This window comes from Cervus canadensis, chromosome 4 (genome assembly GCF_019320065.1).
Source record: "Cervus canadensis isolate Bull #8, Minnesota chromosome 4, ASM1932006v1, whole genome shotgun sequence".
NCBI lineage: Eukaryota > Metazoa > Chordata > Mammalia > Artiodactyla > Cervidae > Cervus > Cervus canadensis.
In genome coordinates this window covers 82,340,693-82,361,817 of record NC_057389.1, presented here as the reverse complement: position 1 = coordinate 82,361,817, position 21,125 = coordinate 82,340,693, and the positions used below count along the sequence as shown (strand labels likewise).

The following is a 21,125-nucleotide window of genomic DNA, read 5'->3' as shown; positions in this document are numbered from 1 at the left end:
GACTCAAGGTCACAGAATTGTTTTCAGCTGTGAAAAGGCTTCACTGGGGTGGTGTTCTAAGAGAAACGAAGAGCCGGGGTTCCATGGAGGAAAACAGGCGATGTCAGTTAAATCCCTGCTTCTTATAAACTATGGTCCCTTTTGAGCAGTGCTGATGGAAATCGGCTGTTTCTTAGAAATGTAAAATGTCAGGCACAGAAGTAAGACCTACTGAACCAGAGTCAGCATTTTAACAAGATCCCCAGGTGACTTGTATTCATGAGGAGCAGTAGGTTAAATTTACTAAAAACTATTTTAAAACATATAGAAATCTTTGATTCTTCTTTTTTGACACACAAGTTTGCTGAGAAAAACAATTAAGTTTAACCATAAGAAGAATGCTAGATTGCTTTTGTTACATTGATTAAAACAAAAAAAAAATTCTACTGCTTTTAAGTAACTAAGAAGGCCCTTCAATAATATCCAGTTACTCCCATGGACAAAGAATTTTCCTTTTCAGAAAATATCCATGAGTTGAAAGATTACAAATATAAAAATTTTATACCTTTAAATAAATATTCAAATCCCTGGAATAATAATCAAAGAGCCATGTTGTGGGGGACAAAATGATTTCATTCACATAATACATTTTCTTTAATTACTTTAATATAAAAGACAGAAATGTTTCATGTTTCACATAACATTAAAAAAAAGTTTTAAAACCCTATAATAAGTATTAAATGAAAATAAATTTATTGAATGGCAGTAATCACTACAAAATTAATACTACCAAATTATTACTGAGACTGTTTGCATTAACAGTAATTGGATGTTATGTGGAGAAAATATCAAACAAGAAGATGGATGTTTTAAAACTACATTTTATCCAGTCTTTATCTTTTTGCTAAATCTTGTGCATATTAGAAGATGTATTCAAGATGGTTATAAAGCTATTCAGCTAAAGTAATACTTCAAAGATCTTAAAAGAGCCCTCTACGAATGATATGACATTGCTATCATTCCATCTGTTTACAAAATCAAAAATACAAGTAATAACCCAATGAGTCCTTCTAGGTAAAAGATTTCAATTTAAAAAAGAGAACATTAACAGAGAATTAGTGATGGTGAACAGAACAAGAAAATCAACATAATTAAGAAAGGTCTATAATTATCCAACATGACTTCGTCTGGTTAAACCAATGCAACTTAATAAATAACTTGGCTGCATTGTGAGTGAAAGGGTTAACAAGATCCAGAGTCCTGTTTTCAAATTCTCATATAATAATCCTACTTCAATCAACCTGTAAAGTAAAAGCACTGAATCCACATTAACATCATAACATACATCTTACAATGATACAAAAGTCAAACCGTTACTGGGAGATCTCGGTCCTTGTGACAGTAAGGAAAACTTCACAAGAGTGTGCACTTTTGAAAGTATGATCAGTGTATACGGTATAGACAAAACAGGCACCTCCATTATAATTTTTTTTTTAATAAATAAAAGCACATTAACATAAAAAGAAGTTAAGCAGCACCTGAAGCCTTTGACATGTGTAACTAAATGCTGGTACCCAAACAGTCTAACTGGTTAAGTTTTACTAAGAGGCGCAAAAAAGGAGCCAATCTGTGACTTAACATTTTAATTCTACGAGAGACAAGAGCTTGTCTGGGCTTACAGTCCTGTCATGTGACAGTGAGTAGCACACCAGTCTCCACACGTCTTACACTTTGGAAAGCAGACCCGACTCTGGGGCACTCGCCTTAATTAGATTCTGAATTTCCTTGAATTTTGGATGGTCTTTATCGGCCACCAGCTGTAGCAGAACAGCCTCACTCGTAGTCACAATGATCCCAGTTCGAGCAAGACGCTTAAGGAAAAAGAAAAGATAAACACAAATCAAGAAATAAGCATGAGAATGAACACTATATTAAAACAGCAAAAAGCACAGTGAGACATGCTAGTGGCCTCTATCAAAACCACGGTGCTCAGCCATACTATCAAATTCAGTGATGAGGACAGAGTTCAAACCAGACATACCCGAAACCCATGAGGATGATTCTCAATATTATTAATATTAGTCCCAATTACTAACATTATAAGAAAAAGCAAGGAGGTAGCCAATATAAAGACTTAGATGTGCTGGGGACAGAAGAGATCAAGGCTAAGGACTGTAAAACAGTGATTCTTAAATTCTTTTTCCCTCTCTCGAAATATCTGACATTAAACTGTATACCCTTTGTTAAACTGTATACCTACTTATATACCATATGTAAAACACCGGTGGCAGAAAAGCCTCATGTGAGGTTAAGGAACATTCCCCTGAATGATAACAGAACCACCACCCTTGCCACTATCATAAGCTTTTCAGAATCACAAACAAGAGTATAAAATTTAAGGTTGTACAGTTTCACTGACAGGTCAAAGAACATCCTTGCTACATTGTTCCAAGGAGGGAACAGAGAGAGTGTGTGCAGGAGGGATGAAGAGGGAAAAGGGAAGGAAGGCAAAGAAGAGAAAGCATAGAAAAGAGTGGGAGGGGGGACAGGAAGAGAATTCTAGAGTAGAGATCCATTTCCTAGATATATTTCTCAGAAACCCTAGGGGAAAAGACCAGCTGTTTGTCATCCCATGAAACACCCACTCTAAGAGCCATAGAAGAGGAGGTGTTTAGACACAATTCCTAAGCAAGTTAGAAAAAACATGTAAATCAGTGTCATGTTGTAAGGGGCATCACTTGAATAAACAGGACATCTCAATGGAGCTAAAGTAAAGCCCTCAAATGGCTGCAGATCCACCCGCCCAACCTTCCCACTGGCAGCCTCTTCCTTTTACTCCCCAAGGACTGAGAAGGGAGTATAAGCCATAGCCCACTTATCAGATAGCAAGTTCAGGCCTCAACCACCAGAAAAGAGGAGAGTGAGGAGAAGCTGATCACAAGTCTCGAGAAATTAAAAAACAGCAGAGTCACAGAGGAAAGAGGAAGAAATAAGCAAGGCTGCCAGTGTCCTTTACATTGGGACAAATACCAGACGATGAGTTAATCTCTGAGTTTTTTAAAGGATTAATCTCAAAAATATACAAGCAACTCCTGAAGCTCAATTCCAGAAAAATAAATGACCCAATCAAAAAATGGGCCAAAGAACTAAACAGACATTTCTCCAAAGAAGAAATACAGATGGCTAACAAACACATGAAAAGATGCTCAACATCACTCATTATCAGAGAAATGCAAATCAAAACCACAATGAGGTACCATTACACGCCAGTCAGGATGGCTGCTATCCATAAGTCTACAAGCAATAAATGCTGGAGAGGGTGTGGAGAAAAGGGAACCCTCTTACACTCTTGGTGGGAATGCAAACTAGTACAGCCGCTATGGAAAACAGTGTGGAGATTTCTTAAAAAACTGGAAATAGAACTGCCATATGACCCAGCAATCCCACTTCTGGGCATACACACTGAGGAAACCAGATCTGAAAGAGACACGTGCACCCCAATGTTCATCGCAGCACTGTTTATAATAGCCAGGACATGGAAGCAACCTAGATGCCCATCAGCAGATGAATGGATAAGGAAGCTGTGGTACATATACACCATGGAATATTACTCAGCCGTTAAAAAGAATTCATTTGAACCAGTCCTAATGAGATGGATGAAACTGGAGCCCCTTATACAGAGTGAAGTAAGCCAGAAAGATAAAGAACATTACAGCATACTAACACATATATATGGAATTTAGAAAGGTGATAACGATAACCCTATATGCAAAACAGAAAAAGAGACACAGAAATACAGAACAGACTTTTGAACTCTGTGGGAGAAGGTGAGGGTGGGATGTTTCGAAAGAACAGCATGTATATTATCTATAGTGAAACAGATCACCAGCCCAGGTGGGATGCATGAGACAAGTGCTCGGGCCTGGTGCACTGGGAAGACCCAGAGGAATCGGGTGGAGAGGGAGGTGGGAGGGGGGGATCGGGATGGGGAGTACATGTAACTCCATGGCTGATTCATGTCAATGTATGACAAAACCCACTGAAATGTTGTGAAGTAATTAGCCTCCAACTAATAAAGAAAAAAAGAAAAAAATAATAAAATAAAATAAAGACTTCTGGAGACTAATTTCCCCTCCTTGCTTTTCAGTAAATTCCTGACTGTCAAGTGAAAACCCTTAGAAATCTCAAAGGACTGTGTGGTTGCTTCAGACAGGAGGGTGGGCAATAACTACAAGACGAGCTGTGTCTCAAGGCCCCGAACGTCCAGTCACCTAAACCCAGCTCTCTCCCTGGCTGGCCTGCCTTCCTTACTGTTCTGTTGAATCAATGGCTTTTCAATGAGTCAGCCTGAATCTGAATCATACTTTCAATGTCTGTGGAACTGCTTTCTATATTCCAAAGTGCTAACGAAGGTCAGTTCTCAGTAATCTTCCTAGTTCTTTCATGAGGCAGGAAGATCAGAAAAGTGCTCCCAGGTCTGAGAAAGAAATGCAATGACCCAGCAAAGACATAGCTTCTTACAGTGCTCTGCTGACCAGAACTGCGTCCACCCTAAGCCAACAGCTCTCAGGAATGCTAAGAGGCCAAGGCAGGGGCAAGCTGGAAACCAAGAGGCACACACACAAAAACATTTCAGTACACAGAAACCTACACAAAATTACCTAACTTCAACAATAAAGCATGGCCAATATTGAGCACATTCAAAAGTGACCAAGCCACAGGACTTCCCTGGAGGTCCAGCGGTTAAAACTATGCCTCCACTGCTGGGGGCACACGTTTCACTGCCTCAAGGTGTGGTCAAAAAAACAAAACCAAAAAACAAACAAAAACCAAAAACAGTAATCAAGCCAAGAACCTGTGTTAGGGGAAGGCGTGGCTCATGCCTTTGCTAAGAATGCTAAGATCAGGCTAACACATCTTCCCATGGTGCCTGCCCAGCACCAGCTGGAAACGGTGCCTGAGCAGAAAGAACAGGGCACTCGATCCACACACAGGCAGCTTGCCACCCACCACCTTGAGCTGTGAGGGCACCTAAGACACCGGTCCCAAACTCACTTCATCGCCTGGCTTAAAAAAGGGACGATTAAAACTCCAGCTGTTTAATGCAAATGGGTACTTGGCTTAATAGACTTCCAGAGTTCTTCCCTTAGACTTACAAAGTCAGTCCAACTAGGCCAAAGGAAAAGAAAGGTTACTCTGACCCACAAACCTAAAAATACATGACAGTCTCCTAGAGGGCAGAGGAGGAAAAAAGAAAAAAAGACTCAACCCATTAAACTCCCAAGCAACACTTAACAACTTCCCAGAAGTACAAGGACATCAAGTTCAAGAGAGGGTTTTATTCTGTCTTCTCCCACATTTACCCTGCAATTATAAGTTGAAAGAAAAATGCCTGACAGATGGTAGGTGCTCAAAACATTTTGAGGAGTAGAACACACACCACAGATCCCAGCAGAGAAGTTTTAATAACGGTAATGATAAATCTTATTAGTTTAACAATCTGAACAGGCAGGGTGGGGAGTCTCAGGACTGATCTCGAGTAGTTGTGTTTCTCAAGGGAAAGAAAAGAAGGGGAGCTGACCAGACCGCTGTTTAACTTTCATAGTCACAGAAGAAAAGAGGAAGCTGAACAACAGTCCCAAGGACTGAGGGACTAACTAAAACGACTCCACAGAAACTTAAGACTGAGCGGAAAAGTCTGAAATGTGGAACATCTTCCCGCATCACCTCTCGACCCGCTTCTCTCCTCTCCGACCTCAGCACTGTAACCCCAACCAATGCCGGCTGTTCCGTGCAAGCTCAGTCGCTTCAGTCATGTTGTGATCCTATGGACTGTAGGCCACCAGGCTTCTCCGAATATTGGAGTGGGTTGCCATGCCCTCCTCGAGGGGATCTTCCCAACCTAGGAATCAAACCTGCGCCTCCTATGTCCTCTGCATTGCAGGCAGAAATCCACCCCAGCCCATATTTTTTCCTTCCCTCCTCAGAACTTCTCAAGACTAGTCCCTTTTGGGTCTTAGAAGCTGATATATGCTTATATATTCCTGATCGGAAGGAGCACATGAAGAAAATAAAGAGCTACAGTAAAAACAAAAGCAACAGCTAACACTTGAGTGTTTATTGTGTCAGACACTAAGTACTACCAATACATTATTTCATTTAATCCTCACAAAAATCCTCCCACATAATGACTATTTCTATTTCACTGCTGATAAAAAAATTAATCGGCTGACCTAAAAAAGGAATGGAAAATTTTACTCAAGGCAAGATGATAAGCATAACCTGGGAACAGCCCCTCAGAAAACTCTAAGAACAGTTCCACCCATCAGAAGTCAAAAGCACAGTTATGTAAGTTTTTTGAGACAGAGGGCTGTACATGAAATGATAAATTATTGACAGTTTATAGAATCCAGATCCAAGCGCCACTGTGGTGGGTCACATGACCCTTGAGACAATCAAGAAGGAGTATTATCTTTTAAGGAGCTGTCCACTCTTTACAGTTGAACAGGTATTTCTTTTGATGGGGAGATGTGCTTGCTTCATACTGTGTACACACAGTAGGGGGGAAAGAGGAAACCAAAGGGCAAAGAAAACTTTTTCAAGTTTAAATTTTTCTATTTTGCCATAAAAATATGAATTTTATTTCATATCACGAATGAGAAATCTAAGGCAAAGATATTAGGTGATCTGTCCAAGGACACAAATTTACAAAATGCCAGAACCTGCATTCAAACCCATATTATCCCTTTACTGTTTGGACTCCTGATCAGTAAGATTATAGGTTGCCTCTGAAAGAATGAGGCTCAGGTATTAAAAGGCCAACTGTTTTATTCTGAATCTTGGTAAAAGACAGAACTGCCAGCAATAACAAGTTTCTGTAATAAATGCATAATAAAGACATGTCTGAAAAATGTAAATGAATGCAGGACAAAAGTTCTTAAAATCTCTTTACAAGAAAGGAAAATTTCTGGTTTTATATGTTCTTAAGTTCTTTGCTTCCTTGGGAACACCTCAAGTTCTGGATCTCAGCATTACCATAAAGGTTATTCACGGAGGAAAACAACTGCCTGTCGAGGCAGGATGGATCAGATTACTAAGAAAATTTGAAAAGTGTTAGTTGATTAACTCTGACTGTAAGGAGAGTTCAAAGATCTCTGCTGAGAGGGGAAGAAGCAATACTTAGTCTCAAACTAACCAGAGAACCTGATAGTCCAAATAGACTTGAAAATAGTTGAATAAAATTAATAAAACCTCCCTGTTCAGGAATAAAAGAAGGGATGGCCAACCAGGGCCTTGAAAGCACTGCTGCTGCCAGCAACCCGCCGGCTTCCACATTAGCCCTCCCCACCGACTCGACCCTTGTCTGTCTGTCTTATTCTTATTTGCTGAACTCACCACCCTAGGGAACATTTTAGATTACGAGAAATGACTGAGCAATCTACAGAGAAAGTGGCTCATAGGCCAGCTTATGCATGAAACACTGGAGAGTCTCAAAAAATAAAAAAATCTCCATTTCCCATTCTCAATAAAAGTAATTAGTTAAAAACTCAGCAATTCCAATCCAGATTGACATTACTTAAAAATTATGATAGAATTAGAATTAAACAAAACAGACAGAGATCCACAATATGAAGATTTCAAAGGATTAATTGTGGGAGTTTGCTTTTCAATAGTCTCAGAATAGGAATTGCTTACGTAAGGCTACTGTTATGCAACGCTGTCAAAAATCACTGACACTCCACGCAGAGAGCAGTCAAACCCTGCGTGTGAGTGGTGCCCACAGTCAGCGACACTCCTGTTTCCAGAAATTCAAGTCTGACGAAATCTAACACAAAGCTGAACCAGGCTGAGGCCCATTAGGCACGAGGTTTAGGATAGATCTTGATCAAGTTCAGCCTAGATGAGCTGCTTTTAATTTGCAAATCTTTAAATAGTTCAGAGTAAGCTTACTGGAATACCTCTTAGTTCCGGTGCAAAACTGTAGTAAAGTTACGACAGAAGATGTAGAGGAGTGTTTAGCATCACTAGAAATAAAGACAGCAGATGTAAAACAGGAGATGATGGTGAGGCCTCAGAGGCTGGTTGTGCATAGTAGAGACCTTGGAAAACGGTGAGTCTGATTATTGTCAGACCACGCTCAAATTTAAGAGGTACATTTTCACTGCTGTTACATATTTAATATTCTCCAAATTTATCTGGAAGCCTCGGTAAATGAATTACTTTAAAACAGGACAATTACCTCAAGTGCAAACATCCTGTCCATCATGCTTCTCGATGATGTGGCATCAGCAACTATATGAACCTCGATACCTCGGCCAACGAGCTCCAGAGCGGTCTGCTGGATGCACACGTGAGTCTAGATGGAAAGTAAAAACCCACATGTAACACTGTGGTAAACGACAAGTATTCTACAAACGTGCAGCGATACGGGACAGCCGAAAGAGCACCACAGGTCTAATGACCTTGTGCTACATCGAGTTTTGCCTTTGACTCACCAGTGATCTCGAGCATAAACAGCATCTCTGGCTTTGGTTTCCTCTTTGTAAAGTCAGGAACTGAATAACATCAATGGTCTTTGTCCTGGGAACCCTGAACATATTCTTACAGCTCTGTGAGCGTTTTTTAAAAATATTTTCATCTGTGTTTCATCTGGATGACCTTCATTCAGCTGACTACTACCACCCAGTTTTGATGCCACTCACAGTTGGGTTTATTTCTGTTTTCACACCAAACGCCTGACACAAAGAATGCGTCTGCAGTACTGTCGACTGAGATAACGGTGGGAAAACTGAGTTGTTAAAAGGCACCCAGTAGTAACGGTAGGCCAAATTAAAAATAACATGTAGCTTAGGCAAAAAATACTCAGAATACGTCACCAGCAAATGCATTATACAGATTCCATCTTTCTAAGCACAGACTTGTATAATTCATTGGCAGGGAATAAAAAGTAAAAACAGGCTCCAACAATAAGTGGATTAGCAATGAAAGCAGATTTTAATAATGCGACAAAGCTGACCTTATCTTCACACAAGACAGCCATGGAAAATTATCGACTGATAACTCATTAAAGTTAGCACTGGAGGACTGCTCAAAGATGATTTTGATTACATGAAGAGCTAATAATGATGAACAAATAAAAAAAGTATAAAAGTCAGCAACGAGATTTGGCATGACATATTTACACAAATAGGCTTCTTTATTTTGTCAGTATTGAAGTCAAAATACAGAAATATTTAATATACATCTAAAACTGAGGATACATCTTTCTACCATGAAAACCTACTATTATGAAACCTACTATCAAAACATCATGGCTGTCTTAAATTAATATTATTTGGGTTTCATTGTTTTTATGGTTTTCATAATTTTATAATTTCAGTTCAAGAGGTTCTTAAAAGCTATGAATAAATACTTATATTCTGCTTCCACATGTCAAAAAAAAACCCAAAAATCATTTTAGTCAGCATTAAGAATCCATGAACGTATTTTTTCCTTAAAAAAAAAAAAAAAGTACGTGATTCAAATGTGAAGGACAGTGAACTACAGGTTTTCTAGAACAAAGGTTCTAGAACAAAACAAAAGGTTTTCTAGAACAAAAACATGACCAAGATGAACACCTATAGCTCCTATATAGGTAAACATATTATCTTTGATGAAAGTGTGTTCTGAGCAGTGGTTCAAAGTAAAGGCCCAAAGATCAATCAACCTAGATTCAAATGCAACTCGATCCTTTAACTAACTTTTAACTTTTGAGCAAGACACACAGCATCTGTGTTTAAGTTTCCCCATCTCTATAATATGAGGAGACCAAAAGTACTTAGATCAGAGGATTGTTCTGAGAGTTTAACAAATTAAAGGATAAAAGAGTGTTTGGACCAGTGCCATGACAACAGTCAACATTTAATAAATGGTGGGGGTTATTTTCTATCAGTTGTTGCTGTTTAGTCACTAAGTTATGTCTGACTCTTTTTGGACCCCGTGGATTATAGCCCGCAAGGCTCCTCAGTCCAAGGGATTCTCCAGGCAAGTATACTGGAGTGGGTTGCCATTTCCTTCTCCAGGGGATTCCCGACCTAGGGATCAAACCCATGTCTCCTGCATTGGCAGGCAGGTTCTTTACCACTGAGACAACAGGGAAGCTCTTTTTACCTATACAGTATTCTATATACATAGAGAAGGAAATGGCAACCCACTCCAGTATTTTTGCCTGGAGAATCCCATGGACAAAGCAGCCTGGTGGGCTACAGTCCATGGGGTCGCAAAGAGTCAGACACAACTGAGCAACTAACACATACACACATTCTATATACAAAATTACATTCTGGAAATAACAAGTTTTCTACAAATGAATTGTGTCCAAAACAGAACAAGTGGTACTTACTTCTACTCCAAACAACACAACACTCCTGACTCCAGGAATCTCTGCTAATGCTGCTTCCACTTCCGGTAATACCATTGAAAATTTGGTCTTTGGAAGTACCAGCTTTACACCTGTTAAATCAATTTCTTGAACAGTGCTTCCAAGACCTTTAGGGTACTGTTCTGTTACAATAACTGGAATTCCTAAAATCCGGGCCCCTTGTAACTGGGGGGAAAATAAAAAGAACAAAGATAAGTACCAATATACATACGTTTGTATATGAATGTATATCACGCTTCAGCAAATTGGAAAAAATAAACAAGCAAGCATACCAATCTCTGTCCCACACTAATAATATCTCCAAAATACTTGATGGCTGGTCTGAACCTTTCTTGCATATCACAGCAGAAAAACACAGTGCTTGAAGGTGTAAGATTTCCCAGGGTAGTGAGCTGAGGAAAAAAGAAAGAATGATTTAGCATTTGTTATACAGTGACATTTATTTTCAGCTGGAGGTCAGTAAAGAGAGAAGAACATTCCTACTGTTTGACCCATTATGTCAATTTTAACAACTATTATTTAGAAGAAATGATATGAATAATAGGAAAAAAAATTATCCCCAAATATGTCCACGGAATTGCTTTTAATAGTGAAAATTTGAAATAAACCAAGAACTGAAATACAAAAAATGATTTCACAAAACATGTTTAGCCTATTAAAATAGTATATGCATATGTTTTCAAAAAATGCACACCTCTAAGAAGAAATGCTTGTAATCTAATGTTAATTTTAAAAAGAGCACAGTTCAATTGTATTTCAAAACTCTAAAAATATGAATAAAAAGTAGAAGTAAATATATGAAAATATTGACAAGTGGTTACATAGTTAGGGATGCTGATAATATTTTTTTTCTTAATACCTTTCTTCTGTTTTTCAAATGATGTTTTAAAACATTTGCTAAATGTTATTTAAAAGTATGTATTACTTTTATAGTAAAAAATAGTAAAAAAAACTTAAATTTGATGACAATATTGTTTACAAGTACAAAGAATAAAATTTAAAATAATCTGTAGCAGAGACTGTGAAACAAAAAATGAAGAAAAAAAAGAAACAAACCTAGAATTACTACTATCATCAAGACTGAAATATTAAGTCAGTATTCTCAAGAATACCTTCTTAAGAGTTAAAAAAAATGCAATGAAATGATGCCAACCACATCACCATTGTCAAATGGAGAGACATAAACCTGACATCTGAATTCTTACACATATTTATCACCATCAAGAAAATCAATGAATCAAGATGAACACTGGGTATTAGATTACCAAGCTTCACATTAATTGCTGTAGTTGGTCTACTACAATAACTTGGGCCCAACATGGATCTCCCCAAAAGTGAAAAATCACTGTTAAATACAAGAATTTAATCTGAGTTCTGAAAAACCCACTGTGCTTTTCTTTCCACCTTCTCAAATTAGAGAAGCTCTGGAAAGGATGCAGTTTGATCCTGAATGAGGCCATGCCACTACTCTTGGTACCCCTGAAGGCTCCCCTCTAATGAACCTAAACCACCAACAGATAATAATTATTTCTAATTTTCTAGAGAAACCTGAGTCCTGACTACAAAGGTGGTGGCTTCACCCCCAGCCTGACCCTAGACTCTGCCTTAGTACCTCGGCACATGTATCACACTTAAGAAACAATTACTCCAAGAATTAAGTGAATCATTAAGAGGAACCTTTGATCTTAGCAGTATGACTGCTCTAGCGAGTATGCACTTTATTTATCTGCATCCTGGGCTGACGGACTCCGGCACCTTATCTCCCTCTGATATTAACTCTACAGATGTGTACTGATTAACCACGGGTGGTCCAACACCATGTCCATGTGAGAATGGGAGTACCATCTGTAATTCTAAAACTACACAGAGGGTTTTCCTACTCTGTCAATAAGGAATGTTTAAAATAAATATTCAAGCATTTTTAATTATATATGCTCATCTTTGGCTGCTTCTTTACTTAAATTTTTAATGCAAGTACCATGCTTCCATTTCCATGCTTCCATCAAAAGCAATGAATCTGATGACTATATAAGTACTTAGGGTACTAGGTTGAAAACCAACCACTATTTATAATCATGTATCTTAAATTCTCAGTAAATATTAAATGTTGGCTCAAAATCCATATATAAATACTATTTTAGAAATTTGAACCAGGGGTCCCCAGTGAAAAACGATGTGTTGAAGGAACACTATGAAAAGCAGTTTAGCTGCAGTTGCCCTGTTTAAAACAACTGCAGTGCAACTCAGCAATCCTGCCATTCTACAACATATGAAAACCAGCAAGCAGGCAAAATAAAACTCTACAAAGTTGCCAGGGTATGCTGGATGGCCATGCCCTAATACACTGACCGCCTACACCTGCTTGGATCTCCAGCCCTCAGATCTTATCTCAGACTGTAAGGATTAACTCTGTATACATTCCTAACAAGTTTGGTTGTCTGGATTATAAATTAACATAAGGTTAGAAACAGCAAATGTGAAAGTTTGCTGAAGACAGGCAAACGGATAGCAGCAAGGAATAACAGCTGAGGAAGAAGAGATTCAAAATACAGTAAATGTGGATCAAATCTCAACCAGTTCTCAGTCTAGACTCCAATGAAGGAGTAACGAGCTGTATGTTAAGTTATAAACTGGGACAAAATCGTTGTCTTACACCCATTAAGAAAATCAGTTACATAATATTTCAGGACTACCATATAAAATGGTCAAACTATTGAATATTGGGATGTCAAAGGAATAAAACCATACCTACTCAGAAATCCTAGATTATTCAGAGTTGTGGTCTCCCAGGGCTCCTGTTACCTGGTGCTTCCCAACACCTCATTACAGCTGTGAGGTATCTGTTCTGGGCAGGGGACCTCATCAGACATATGTTGTATTAGAGGAGGTCAGCAAACGCAGCCCTGAAATCCTTTCCAGCAAAGGAATCCATCATCTTTAAACTTTCAGTTAAAGAAAGAAGCCACAGGGACAAGGGATTGAGGGCAGAGATGACTGGTTATAATTTCGTGAAAGAAAAATGCCTAGATATTCTCCTCTCCAGGAGTGGCCACCCCTTGAATGTGGCCTGCACTGAGCAATTTGCTTCCTCACAATAGAGAATCGAGTAAGAGGGTGATGATGAATACGGCCTCAGCCAGGCCATCAAGACTGAGGCGATCAGTGAAGCCATGGTGATGGTATTCAGCCTGGATATGTGATGGGAATGACCTTCATGATCTTCCTCTCAAAATCCCACAACCCTGGTTTAAGCACTGAGAAAACAGCAGAGAAACCCAAACTGATCATTCTACCAAAATAGCTAATCAGTACTCCTCAGAACTGTCAAGCTCATTAAAAACAATGAAGCTTTGAGGAATTGTCATAACTCAGAGGAGCGCAAGGAGATGTGGCAACTAAACATAACGAGTATCTTGGATTGGATCCTGGAGCAGAAAGAGGACATTAGGGAAAAGCTTGTGAAATCTGACTGAAGTGTGGCACTCAGCTAGTAGTAATGTACTAATGTTGGTTCTTTAGTTGTGACAAATATGCCACAGTGATGGAAGATGTTGCCAAGAGGGGAAACTATGTCACACATACAGGAACTCTCTGTATTATCTTTGCAACTCTCCTTGTAAATCAACACTAGTCTAAAATTAAAAATGTAGGTAATAAAATAAAGTGGTCTCCCTATGTCATAATAGTAGCGGGAAAAGCCACTACTTTATGCATAATCTCTATGTCATACAAGGGAGAAAAAGGAGGAGCTGAGGCTACCAAAAAAAAAAAAAAGGACAACTACTGAAAATCTCTAACTACGTCCAATCAACCCCTATCCACCCCAAGTCCACATGAATTTCAAAAACTGTTAAATTACACACTGACTCTATAATCCAGGGACTTCATAATTTGACTCAGAAACTCCTCTTAAACCAAAACCTTGTAGATAACTAAAAGTGCTGCTCATCATCAGACTTGTTGCAACTGCAAGAAAGCAAATTAAAAATGGACTTGACCAAATGCTCATAGGTAAATGTGTAGCAATTAGAGATCAACACATATTCAAGAAGTCTGAAGAAATCACATACAAAAATGTTTATATACACACACCTTCATATATTTATATATCTATCTAAATACATCACTATACACATATACATAAAAATATGTATTTTAATGTATTGAATACATATTTCAACACAAAAAGTTGATCACAATCAATGGCTTCCTCAAGCAACAGTTTAAGACAAATTTCAAGTATAAAATTTTTGCCCACTTTCTTAAGAACTGTCATAGCTAGAATTTGACCTTAGATTTCATGTTCAAAAGACTCTTCATCCCCAAACTCCATGACTACCATGATCATAACAGTATTCACCCCGCTTCACATCCACACGTGATCTGACCATTTTCTAACAACAGCTGCTACGTCTGCAAGGAACCTGCTCCTCCCTGGCTTGGTCCCCGGCTTCTTGGGACAGGCGCAAACACGATGGCCGGTCTTGCTCAGGGAGATGTGCTGTGCCACATCTGACCTCTCCATAAACGTGGCACATGGTGAGTGTTGTGTGTTGAACTGTGTGCTCCGAAACTCAGATGCTGAATTCCTAACCTCCAGTATTGCACCACGGTACTGCCTTATTTGGAAGCAGTCACTGAAAACAGAGTCAATTAAGACGAGGTCATACCGGAGCAGTGTGTGCGTGCGTGCTCAGCTGTGTCCCAACTCTTTGTGACCCCATGGATGGCAGCCCATCAGGCCCCTCTGTCCATGGAATCTCCCAGCCAAGAACACTGGAGTGGGTTGCCATTTCCTCCCCTAGGGGATCTTCCCAACCGAGGTGGATGCCTCATCCAACAAGAGAGGCATTCTTATGAAAAAGGGAAATCTGAGCACAGAGAAGCCCATGTGAACATGAAGGCAGAGATCAGTGTGGTATGTCTACAAGTCAAGCAATTCCAAAGGTGGCCAACCTACCACCAAAAGCCAGGAGAGGCATGAAACGGCTTCTCCTTCATAGTCCTTTCAAGGACCCAAATCTGACCTAAAGCCTTTAGAATTGGGAGAAAATAAATTTTGGTTATATAAGCTACTCAGTCTGTAGTACTCTGCTATAGCAGCACCCGAGCAAGCGACTACAGTGCGTAACCTGTGTCTCTTTAGAAATGACTGAAGTTTGAACTTGTGAATGTGCTGTTTTCAAAATTTTAGTAGTCTATTACAGCAACAATATAGGCATGATGTGCTTGGGAGAGGGGTCCAGAAGGGAATATGAGGTATCTTTATTTCACTGAGAAGTGTTTCCAAGGAAACCTTGGAAAGGTACAGGAAGGCTTTGTTTCAATATCGACTCAAAACAGAGGCCTGTGACAGGACTGTCTCAGGCAATACAGGTCAGCCCGTGGGCATCAGAGTCTGAGTTCAAATGTCAACTTCACTAATTTCAATTGCAAATCATTAACATTTCTAAACAGCAGCTTCTTAATCTGGCTTCGCTCGTGGCTCACTGCAGAGTGTGGGAGACCCAAGTTCAATCCCTGGGTTGGGAAGATCCCCTGGAGAAGGGCATAGCAACCCACTCCAGTATTCTTGCCTGGAGAATCCCATGGACAGAGGAGCCTGGTGGGCTACAGTCCATGGGGTCACAAAGAGTCAGACACAACTAAACACCTTCACTTCAATCTGTAACAAAGTAATAAAAATAGTTGCTACCTCATAAGGCTATTTCAAAGACTAAATCAGTTTCATGTAAATCCATCAATAAAAGCATTAGGTTACTGTGCATCCCTCCTAAGGGAAACATACACTGTGCTTTCAAGTTTAGCACATGTTAAAAACAGTTCTTCAATAATGAGGTTAAAATACCACTTACTACTACTATGATCCCCTAAGAAACCAAGAAATATATAGAAGGAAACATTGATAATGTCTAACCTGTTAGCACAGTCTACAGAATTAAGAAATGGTTCATAAAATAGATACCCAAATGTTACCAAAAGACGTACAATTATTGGTACATGATGTGTTTCTGGAAAAATAGGTTTGGGGCTTTTTAATTTAGACTTCAAGAGAATATTTATTTTACTCTTATTTTGCAACCTACTCACCTATTGTGAACACTAATGTGACTGGCATTAAGATTACAACTCAAGCTTATAAGTTAGTTTGAGCTTTCCAACTGCCCGCAGGAGGCCAGCCAACTCCACGCATTTCAGTGCTAAGGATGGAGGGGTTTCTTTACATTGTACCTGATGTTGGGGTGACGGTGAAGCTGACCAGATTCCAGGAGCACAGTGACATCTGAATCTACACTGAATTCCCCCTGGCAAATTAAACGTAGGAAAAAAAATCCCGAACACAGATCATAGCTTCCACTGGCACACAGTTTATTTATAGGTAGCCTCTCATGTATCCACAAAGAGCAAAATGTGTACAACGCTTTGGGCAGTAATTTGAAATGTTAAATTTTCTACAAGGCGGGTGGGCGGGCGAGAGACAATCCCTTAGGATTCAGCTGTTATCTCCAGAGCCCCTGACACTGTCTGCCTCCTGAGAAAAGTGCTGCCTACTTCTGTAACTCAAGAGTTCTGAGCATTAGCTTATCTACCTGCTCCTCCTACACACTCCACGGTTCAGGTTCTGAAATCAAAAATCACCACCTTCCAACTAGCAAGCCCAAGGGAGACCCAAGTCCCTTCCCTTTTCTTTTCAAACCATGCCTTCTCTTCCTTCCCACCCTGAACTCTGGGGCACCTTCAAGCGATAAAATGTCCACACCTGTTTAAACTAACCTTCATACTAATAACTTCCAAGAAAGTAAAATCGGGAGCAGAATCCCTTCCCAATTAAACACCTCAGAGAAGGTCAAAATAACCTTCCCAGGAAAGCCCTTATCTTCTGCCCACACAAAGCTGCCAGAGCCGTCCCTCCTACATACTCACGTAAAATACTCTCACTGGTGTCATTCCTAACCACGTCCGGTTCTTCCTCTCCTCTACTTGGGTTCTGCCTTCCCTGGTGACAAGCTGGAAAAATACACTGGTAATGGTATGATATCAAATTTACATGAGCTTCCAGGGTTGAATTCTCTATTAGTTAAAACTTGGGAAATACCTTGTGAAAAATTAACACTTGTAAGTCAGAAAAATGACTTAAATTCCCACTATATAAGCCTCTCATTTATATTTCTTCCCCTTCCTCTCAAAATACCTCAGACTTCAAGCATTTTGAGAAAGCTGAAGACACATAAAAAGTGCTTGGAACACGAGCTGTCTTTAGCTACCTGAGCTGTCAGCAGATACTAGGTCACTGTTACAGAATATTTCAGAAAGGAAGACACTAAAAAGTTATCATAGCCTAATACTGGCAATGGGGGTCTTAAAGGTGACTCTCCATAGAACCACCAACCAACCACCGGTGCGGGCAGTGTCAAGCAACCACTGTGTTTTTCAGGGTCATGAGCAACAGTCAGGACAAGCCTGAAAGCAAACTCAGACCCTTGTGGAAATTGAGAATACATTCTAGAATATACAGGATATTCGCCAGAGCTGCAGAGGCGATAAGGTCTTCTCCAAAATGACAAATAGCATTATTTAAGCCATGGATTACATGTGGCCAATCACGCTCTTCCTCCCTGCTTCTGGTAGAAGGAGCCGGTTGTCCCCTGAGCGTGGCCTCCCTGACCGGCCACCTTGAGTCTTCCTGACTGACAGGCATCTGTTCCACAGAAGCAATAAATAGCATCAAAACACATGATGTTACAAGCCCAAGTTTGTGGCTTGTTCCCCATTCTTCTTGATATATTCATTAAGCATGAAAAGAGAACATGAATGCTGTGGCCAGTTGTAGGACCTTCACATGCTTTATTTACCACGGGACCTTGGGCAATTTCCTACATGTTCTGCTCTTTGGCAAAATGAAGGAGCAGGAATTTAGGTAAGGAGCATGAATTCGGTCTTACCCCTGTTTACATTCATCGTGTCAGGCACTTAGAGCTGACACTCAAAGGCAGAATGAACTCTTAAGTTCTTGTCCAGCCATGAAATGTCCATGTCTTCAGGATTATACAGTTGGGCTCCAAAAAATATAGCAAAATGGTCACGAAAAGAAATATCTTCCCTTTTCCTTCTGGGAGTATCCATACATATATACATACATGTGTGTGAGCATGTATACACATATATATCTCTTTTCATATGGAAGGTATAAACAGGTATCAGAATAAGCATGTGGATATAGATGGCATGAGTGTGCAACCCTCCACATCATCTATTTTTAAGCTTCGGGAGGCACCTGGCTGAAGAAGTCAAGCTACTGTGATTATGAAAATGAAATAATATAAACATATTTTTAAATACTTTAAAATATCTAAAGTATCATGTAACATGCTTAGGAATTCTTGGACTATTTGGTGAAAAATAATTACATTTTAAAAAGGATGGGGCAGAGTAGTGCTACTATAATTATTATTTTAAACATCACCACAAAAACTTAAACTATATTTTACCTCCAATATCAAGCAAAATACTTCAAAAGCCACGTGTGTCCTGAATTACATAATGCCTTTTGAGAATGTACAAGACATCTCAGGTATAGTCATACATATTATTAATTTCTTTAGTTAAAAAGAGTTGTCAGACCCAGACTTTGAATTTTTCAAAATAAAAAAAATCCTATATTGGGGGAAAGGGAGGCCTTAAAGACAGGAAAGGCACCAGTCTGGTGGCATAACATCTCTTAGGTAACAGCCCACCCTCCCCCCCAACCACTACAGGAAACACATCACAAAGAAGTCAGCCTCCTCGGTAAAGCTCCAGATCGCTTCAGCTAGTATTTGGATTCTCGCCTTTATTAATGGATTTGTCAAAGGTGCATCCAACTTCTTCGGTATTTTTGGCAGCATTAATCTAAACAGACTGACAAGGAAGCGTGCAGAAGGTGTCCGCCATGAAAACTCCTGAACACACAGAAATGGAGAGTAGTAAAACCCGATCAACCACAACTCCCAAGAGCAGGGCAAATTCTAGGGTGTCAGACACCAAGTTCCTGCCTCTGTTTTGGCTTATTAGGGGTGACCATGCAATCTCATAGCCTTTGTCCTCTGATTAAAGTACCTGGTTTGGATGTTTCTGGACTGGGTGCTGGAGTGATAGCAAACAAGATCAATTCCTCAGACAACAACTGAAAAAAAAAAAACTAGAGGACAGTCCTCAGAAATGACACCTGAATATTAAAGTGCCTTCTAAACCTGAACCCCACATTTCAGTTTGGTTTTCCAAAGAAATGGCTTACCTGTCTCTCAACCAAAAAACTGATGATGGTGGAATACCTAAAATACACCTTTTATTCTTGCTTTGCAACAGTGTAAATCCTCAAGTGAATCCTCTGAGCAGAGCACAAAAAGAACACAGGAGGCAGATCTATTCAGTATGAGAACATGGCTTTTTAAAAATATTAAAAAGCTATAAAATAATCCTCAAGTATAACAACTTTTTCAGCCAGCACTACCAGGAAAGAACAGACGGGCTAAAGTTAGGTATTTAAGAAGGTACTGCAGCCTGATTCGAATGACTTTTTCAAGACAGTCAGTGTATACGTGTAATCAACAGATTCCGTTGACAGTTACCAGGAAGAGGCTAAACACGGTTATTTCACTTAGGGAAGGCTGAAGATCAAAGGAATTGAAAGCTGGGAAAGAGGAGGGGTGAAAGCATAAGACTCCAGAAGTTTGTGTTTCCGCAAGTGGTAAACACAACTCCGGGAACAAACCCCAAGGCCGACACTCCGCACGACCTCTTTACCCCGGTTCTGCATCACCCCAAAGAAAAACACAGCTACTCTGCACAGCCCTTGGGTTACGCAGGCGGCTGGGACTTGCTCCCGGCACACAAAGCGGATGCGGGAGGCTGAGGACCACACACGTGGGGGCGTTCGCGCGCGCCGCCTCTAGCAGGGAGGCCCACGCCCCATCCTTGGCGGAGGACAGCCGGTGACCGTCCCCTTCGGACAGGCGCCGGGGCTGGGCCATTCGCGAGGCTTGCGACAGCGGCGCGGCCCTTCCCAGTCGGCGAGGCGCGCGGGGCCGGCCGCCGCGGGGCACCTGAGGAGCCCGGCGGGGACGGGGACGCACGGGCACCCGGAGCGGCGGGGCGCGCGGCCCTCCCGCGGGACCCACCTGGATCTGCAGCGGCACGAGGCGCACCTTGCAGCGCTCGCTGACCGCGAAGCCCTTGGGCAGGTCCACGTACTGGCCCCACTCCTCCGCGAAGAGCTGCACCACGAATTTGCGGTGCATGTCGATCTGGTCGCCGTACAGGCTGAGGAACTTCTGGATGAGGAGCTCGTAGCCCGCGCCGTGCGGCACGGCCGCCGGCCGCGCAAAGACCGAGAAGCAGAAAAGCACGGGGACCGTGCCCGACGGCGCCCCCGCGCCCGCGCCGCCGCCGCCGGGGAGCGCCGCGACCGCCGGCTCCGCCGCCGCCATGTTCCCCGAGCGTCTGCGAGCTCCGAGGCCGCGAGGCGCAGACACTGCCGGCCGCCGCGGCCCCGCCTCCCCGCGCCGCCCGCCGCCCGCTCGGGAAGGAGAGGGGGCGGGTCCTGGCGGCCGTGGCTCGCGCGTCCTCCTCCTCGCCCGGGCGGAGGGCGGACCCCGCGGAGCGCCGGGCTGTGGGACCCGGGCGCCTGGCCAAGCGTCTGCGCCCGCCGCCGGGTCCGCCCCCTCCAACCTCCGGCGGGCCGGGGATC

General features: G+C 41.2%; 1 protein-coding gene across 1 annotated transcript; it reads right to left on the bottom strand.

Annotated features, from left to right (window-relative positions):
• Window positions 1-627: 627 nt before the first annotated feature.
• On the bottom strand, window positions 628-20,940 carry ISOC1 (isochorismatase domain containing 1). The gene is made up of 5 exons (XM_043465963.1): window positions 20,557-20,940; window positions 10,672-10,791; window positions 10,361-10,564; window positions 8,219-8,335; window positions 628-1,850 (listed from the first exon to the last, which is right to left on the bottom strand). Exons 1-5 carry the CDS (start codon window positions 20,863-20,865, stop codon window positions 1,704-1,706), a joined length of 897 nt encoding a protein of 298 aa, XP_043321898.1. The 5' UTR covers window positions 20,866-20,940; the 3' UTR covers window positions 628-1,703.
• Between the last annotated feature and the right edge of the window lie 185 nt (window positions 20,941-21,125).